At 50.3% G+C, this 6,936-nt stretch overlaps 1 protein-coding gene across 1 annotated transcript; it reads left to right on the top strand.

The window, feature by feature from the left end:
- The first annotated feature begins 1,373 nt into the window (after positions 1-1,373).
- Positions 1,374-3,688, top strand: il17c (interleukin 17c). The gene is made up of 3 exons (XM_078401729.1): positions 1,374-1,394; positions 2,673-2,947; positions 3,445-3,688. Exons 1-3 carry the CDS (start codon positions 1,374-1,376, stop codon positions 3,686-3,688), a joined length of 540 nt encoding a protein of 179 aa, XP_078257855.1.
- Positions 3,689-6,936: the final 3,248 nt, after the last annotated feature.

The raw sequence follows: 6,936 nt of genomic DNA, 5'->3' as shown, positions 1-6,936 counted from the left end.
TTAGAAGGAATGAAACGAAAAGAGTGCTTAATTGTCAGATGTACCAGCAATGGGAAAATGAAATTATTGCTTGCAGCAGTTTAACAAGCCCATAATCAACAGTGCAATAAATTAAAAACCAGTAAAACAACCTTCGGGGTCCTGATAGATCAGCCCACACTCTGAGAACTTGCTAGTGAGATAGTAACTCTATTGGTCTTAATCATCCAAAATATCCTAGATTTGATCCTAGTTTCCATTGGATAGGAAAATATCAACTGTAAATTTATTCAAAACGGGAAAAAGGAGAGAATGCTAGCAATTGAGGGAGATGTTACGTTTTTTATAACTAGGGGAATTGAAATCAATATGGCATTGGCAGACTGTACCTGGAGTAAGACTTTGTACAGCATTGGTCTTATTGAAGGAGGAACGTAAAAACATTGGTCATAAGCTTCAGGTGAGGGGGGGAAATAATTAACAGGAACCTGAGGGCCAACTTTTTCATGTAGAAGGTGGTGGGTATATGGAAGAAGCTGCTGGAAGTCGCTATAGAACTGGATACCATTTCGATTTTTAAAATTCATTTTGATGGATATGTGGTAGGATGGGGTTTAGAAGGCAGTGGGCCAAACGCAGGTAAACGGGACTAGCCCAGAATGCCAACAGGTGGGCCCTCGAGCCTGTTTCCGTGGTAACGTCTTTGACCCTTTCTGCCGGGATGTGGATGAGTGAGAAAAATCTCACTGGCTGCTATAGGATCTTGAGTGGCTTTGGCAGTGAGGTCGTGGAGAAGTTGGTGCCTCTGGCGGGAGAACGCCGACTGTCGGAGCCACCTGGGAATCGCGTTTTGGTCCGTTCCTCAAAAAGAGGTGAAAGCAAAGAAGTAGATGGTATCTTGATAAGCAAGCAGGTGGAAGGTCACCGAAGGGATCGAGGGATGTGGGCTCGTTGAAGGGGTGGTGTGGATGGGAGGGTGGTGTGGAGGAGAGGGGAGGGCAGAGCATCTCCCAGGGTTTACACTCCTACCAAGATAAACGCAGGGAGGTGATTCCATCGTCGGAGGTACCTGTAACCCCAGACTCTGCATATCAACACGAGGTCACCGAGGACAGGGGAGTGAAGCAATTTCTCCCCAGAGGCAGTGTAACTGTGGCCGCTGTCCTCAGGGTGGGGCTGGACGCAACCCTTCTCTGCCTCCAGGGAGCAGGCTGTGACGAGCCCGGAATCCCTCGCTGCTCCGCTCAGCTCTGGGGTTTTTTCACGCTACTCAACAACGCGGAAACAATGAGGAATTTTCTCACCGGGATTTCCAGCCGATCCCGGTTATAAAACAGTGGCAACTTCACTGGAGAGGCAGAACTAAGGAGGGAAGGAACGGAGCGCATACAACTATGACCATGTGGACAGTTCAGGTGAGGAACGGTCCTGAGCCGGTGGCTACCGGCCGGGGAGGGAGGGGGGAGGAGGGGGAGGCGGTGAGATGGAGAGAGGGGGAGGGAGTGTCGGGGAGAGGGGTGGGTGGAGTGGGGGACGGAGATGTGGGGAAAAGGGATGGAGAAGAGAGGCATGGGGCAGATGGGGAGTAGTGGAAGAGGGAATGGATGGAGGAGAGAGGGGTGGGGGAAAGGGGGTTGTGGCAATGGAAGGGAGAGGGAATGGAGGAGGAGAGAGGGGAGGGAGTGGTGGAGGGGGGGGGGTGAGGGATAGGGAATGGATGGAGGAGAGAGTTGGGGTAGCGGAGAGAGGGGTGGGAGAGAAGAGGTGGTGGGAGAGGGAATGGGTGGAGGAGAGAGGGAAGGGAGAGGTTAAAGTGGTATAGAAGAGGGAATAGAAAGATGAATGGGGATGAAGGAGAGAGACATTCGGGGAAGGGAGAGCGAATATAGAGACGTAAAAAATCATTTCGACTTCCGTGTGAGGCACTTCAAGACATGTCAAGTTGTTCCGTGTCCTGGTGAGCTGCAGGTGCTTGCGGCAGCATCCCCGGCGCGGAGACTCAGAGTTCCTATACACACGAAAATTACACACCAGTCCTGCACAACATGCAAAGAAAAAGAGTCATAGAGTCGCACAGTGTTAAATCAGGCCCTTGGGCCCAACTTGCCCACACCGGCCAAACAACATGTCCCATGTACACTAGTCCCACCTGCCTACATTTGGCCCACATCCCTCTAAACCTGTCCTATCCTTATACCATGTAATGTATCTTAAGAGAACAAGATATTAGTGCAAACACAATGACAACCAAGTTCCCAGCGTTCTGTGCTGTGGTTGTATTTGGGATTTGCAGCAGGTTATGGTTGCAGGAAAGTAGAAACATGCAGATGCTGGTTTATAGCAAAGATAAACACAAAGTGCTGGAGTAACTCAGTGGTCAGGCAGCATTTTTGTAGAAAAGGGGCAGGGTGACGTTTCGGTTCTGGACCCTTGTTCAGACTCGAAGGGTCTGGGGTCGCAACGCAAAATATCGCCTGTTCACGTTCTCCACAGATGCTGCCTGACCCATTGAGTTACTCCAGTACTTTGTGTACATCTAACGAACTGCAGATGGTTGTTTATTTTTTTAAAAGACACCAAGTGGTGGAGTAACTCAGCGGTTCAGGCAGCATCTATGGAGAACGCATGTAAATGACGTTTCGGGTCGGGACCCTTTCAGATTGATTGCAACCGTTGAACCGTCTCTCCCACAGCTTCTGTTAGTGATCTTGTGTCTGCGAGGCGGGGCGGCGCGCCGGCGGAGGCGGGCGGTCACCGAGCAGTGCTTCTTCCCGGAGGATCTGCAGGATCAGGGCGAAGGGATGCGGAAGCTGTTGAGCAGAGCCAACACGGGGCGCTTCCCCGCCCTCGACCTCGTCAATGAACTGGAGCAGCCGCAAAGGGAGCCGGGACCCTGCCCCAAGCTCGGGCTCCCGTCCCCGGGCAACGCGGACCTCGGGCACCGCTCTATCTCACCCTGGGAGTACAGGTAAGCCTAACCGGGCGGGAGCAGCGACCGGGCGGGGAGAAGAGCGACGGGAGTGGGGGTGGCGGTTGGGGAAGGGGGAGGACGAGAGGGAGAGCAGCGATCAGGGGTCAGTCAGTGTGTGGGAGGGGGCTGTGTCGAGGGGTACTGATAATGGATGAACAGTACTGATCATAGTGAATGGGCCGTGCTGGCTCGAAGGGCCGAATGGCCTACTACTGCACCTGTTTTCGATGTTTCTACAGGTGTGTGTGTGTGTGCGTGTGCGTGTGTGCGTGCGTGTGTGTGTGTGTGTGTGTGTGTGTCAATGTGTGCGTGTCAGTGTGCGTGTCAGCGTATAGGACAGTTCGGTGAACTGTTGTAACTTCGTCGCAGCCAGAAACGTTGCGACTCTTGTGTTCTGCATCGGTGAGGTCTGCTGTTTGATTTGACAGGGGGAGGGGATGGGTCGGTGGGACAGGCTCGGCCCCTCACTCACTCCGCCCATTTGCTACTTCCAGGATCGAATACGATGCGGACCGCTACCCCACGAAGCTGGCCTTCGCTCGCTGCCTTTGCGCCGGCTGTATCGACGTGGAGACGGGCGAGGAGACGCGGGCGCTAAACTCAGTGGTCCTGGAGCAGAGCCAGCTGGTGCTGCGGCGGCGACCGTGCCCGGGACAGGACGGACGCTACAGCTTCCAGCTGGAATACATCATGGTGCCGGTGGGCTGCACATGTGTACTGCCCCGGAGTCGCTCATAGCCCCGGGCGGAGCGAGACCTGCCCCTCTCCCTCCACCCCAGGACGGAGCGGGACCTTCCGCCTGACGTTCACAGTGTCGCGGGTCCGGAAACACAGAAGCGTCCCCTGTCCCGCCCGGCCAGCCCGCCGCTCGTCGGCGCTGCTGCCCCGGGCCTCCCGGGTGTATGGTCGATGGGGCGAGTGCCCCCTGGTGGGGAGGGGCGGTGGCCGCTCTGTGTGGAGGGACCGACTCTTGTGATGAATACCTATGTATTTGCACCAGTTGTCATCGTGTGACTGCGCTGTTCGCTCTATTTAATTTATTTATTAAACCCGCCCTCCCCTTAATTTATCTCCACCGTCACTGAGCAAGGAGATTGCATCAGAGATCTGATATGTGAAAGAACAAGATGTATTTATAATAATTTAAAAACAACAATGGGGCGTTTCGGCCCATCGAGTCTGTGCAGGCCCTCATTGACTCTATTCTCACGTTATTTATGCCGTCTTTACACAAGATGTAGTCACGGCCCGATTTTACTGTAATAATCTGTGATTTTATTCTGGATGTGTACTTTATATTAAAGTATTGAGCTGTGATTGGTTTGACGTTTTAATTGTGAAATAAAGGAATATTGATTTAAGAATCGGTGGTCAACGCCTCAAGTTCCTCGGAGTAAATATCACCAACAATTTGTCCTGGACCAATCTCATTGAAGCTGTGGCCAAGAATGCGCCCAACACCTCCACATCCTCGGCATATCTCCGGAGACTGTTACCAATTTCCACTCGTTTATGTAGAAAGCATCGTGTGGGGATTCCTCGCGGTTTGGTTTCGTAAGGACTCTCCCCAAGACTGCAAACGACCAGAGAATTGTGGGCACAGCCCAGCACAAACATGCCTCCCCACCCCCTCCATCAACACTTCACACTGCTTCGGGAAGCAGCCGACATAATCAAGGACCACTCACACCCCGGTCATTCCCTCTTCTCCCCTCTTCCATTGGCCTTGTAAGCACGTACCACTAGATTCATCTACCGCTTCTTCCCCACTGCCATATATATTATATCACCCATATAAATCCCGCGTGGTATGTATATGCATGATATATACGTGATATATATGCATGATGTGAACTGTGTGTGATAGATATATATATATATGCTTGAAAGATATACGTGAGATATATATGTGTGCTTGTACACGATAAATAAACAACTGGCCCTGCGGCACCCCACTAGCCACTGTGATATGGGGTGCCGCAGAGCCTGGTGCTGGGACCCCAGTTGTTTATTTATCGTGTATGTGACAAATAAACTTGACTTGACTTGATATTAACGATTTAGACATGGGAATTAAATGTAACAGGCAGGGCCGGATTAACACAGTAGCAAACGTAGCATTTACTACAGGCCCCACGTGGTGTTGCGGCGCCGCTCCCCGACCGCCGCTGCTAGAATGTGTTGGCGGTGGGGCTACGCGGACCAATGGGCAGCTAGCGCGTCACCACCCAACCACCAACCACGGGACACAGACCCACACCCCCCACACACACCAGGTTTGTAATGCTGCCAGAGCTCACCGGAGCGCCGCTCTGGCACTTCTGGTTTGAAGAAAGGTCTCGGACCGAAACATCACCCATTCCTTCGCTTCAGAGATCCCGCTAAGTTTCTCCAGCATTCTGTGTCTACGGTGCATTTAGAAAGTATTCAGACCCCTTCATTTTTTCCACATTTTGTTACGTTGCAGCCTTATTTAAAATGGATTAAATTCATTCTTTTAATCATCAATCTACACACAATACCCCATAATAGAAAAACAAAAACAGGTGTTTAGATTTTTTTGCTAAGTAATTAAAAAGAAATAACTGAAATATCACATTTACATAGGTATTCAGACCCTTTGCTATGACACTCAAAATTGAGCTTTGGTTCATCCTGTTTCCATTGATTATCCTTGAGATGTTTCTACAACTTGATTGGAGTCCACCTGTGGTAAATTAAATTGATTGGACATGATTCAGAAAGGCACACACCTGTCTATATAAGGTCCCACATTCGATAGTGCATGTCAGAGCAAAACCCAAGCCATGAAGACGAAGGAATTGTCCGAGACAAAATGATGTTGAGACACAGATCTGGGGAAGGGTATAAAACAATTTCTGCAGCATTGCAGGTCCCGAAGAGCACAGTGGCCTCTGTCATTCTTAAATGCAAAAACTTTGGAACCACCAGGACTCTTCATAGAGCTAGCCGCCCGGCCAAACTGAGCAATCGAGGGGGAAGGGCCTTGGTTAGGAAGGTGACCAAGATCCCGATGGTCACGCTGACAGAGCTACAGAGTTCCTCTGTGGAGATGGGAGAACCTTCCAGGACAACTATATCTTCAGCATTCCACCAATCAGGCCTTTTTGATAGAGTGGCCAGACGGAAGCCACTCCTCAGTAAAAGGCACATGATAGCCCGCTTGGAGTCGCCAAAAAGCACCGGAACAAGATTCTCTGGTCTGATGAACCCAAGATTGAACTCTTTGGCCTGAATGCCAAGCATTGGAGGAAACCAGGCACCGCTCATCACCTGGCCAATACCATACCTACGGTGAAGCATTGTGGTGGCAGCATCATGCTGTGGGGATGTTTTTTAGCGGCAGGTACTGGTCAAGATTGAGGGAAAGATGAACGGAGCAAAGTACAGGGAGATCCTTGATGAAAACTTGCTCCAGAGCGTTCTAGACCTCAGACCGGGGTGGAATTTCACCTTCCAACAGGATAATGACCCTAAGCACACTGCCAAGACATCGCAGGAGTGGCTTTTGTGACAAGTCTGTGAATGTCCTTGAGTGGCCCAGCCAGAGCCAGATCGAACATCTCTGGAGGGGCCTGAAAATAGCTGTGCATTGACGCCCCCCACCCAACCTGCCAGAGCTTGAGAGGATCTGCAGAGAAGAATGGGAGAAATTACCCAAATACAGGTGTGCCAAGCTTGTAGCGTCATACCCAAGAAGACTTGAAGCTGTATTCGCTGCCAAAGGTGCCTCAACAAAGTACTGAGTAAAGGGTCTGAATGCTTAAGTACATCTGATATTTCAGTTATTTCTTTTTAATTACTTTGCAAAAATTTCCAAACACCTGTTTTTGCTTTTTTATTATAAGGTATTGTGTATAGATTGATGATAAAAAAAATGAATATAATCCATTCTAAAATAAGGCTGTAACGTAACAAAATGTGGAAAAAGTGAAGGGGTCTGAATACTTTCTGAATGCACTATA

This window comes from Rhinoraja longicauda, chromosome 6 (genome assembly GCF_053455715.1).
Source record: "Rhinoraja longicauda isolate Sanriku21f chromosome 6, sRhiLon1.1, whole genome shotgun sequence".
In the NCBI taxonomy this organism is placed as follows: Eukaryota; Metazoa; Chordata; class Chondrichthyes; order Rajiformes; family Arhynchobatidae; genus Rhinoraja; species Rhinoraja longicauda.
Note: the sequence above shows the minus strand (reverse complement) of the source record. Positions and strands in the feature narration are given on the sequence as shown.

Coding starts and splice junctions, on each gene's coding strand:
- il17c (XM_078401729.1), top strand. CDS start 1,374: ATGACCATGTGGACAGTTCAG. Junction 1,395..2,672: donor TGACCATGTGGACAGTTCAG/GTGAGGAACGGT, acceptor TCTCTCCCACAG/CTTCTGTTAGTGATCTTGTG. Junction 2,948..3,444: donor ATCTCACCCTGGGAGTACAG/GTAAGCCTAACC, acceptor TGCTACTTCCAG/GATCGAATACGATGCGGACC.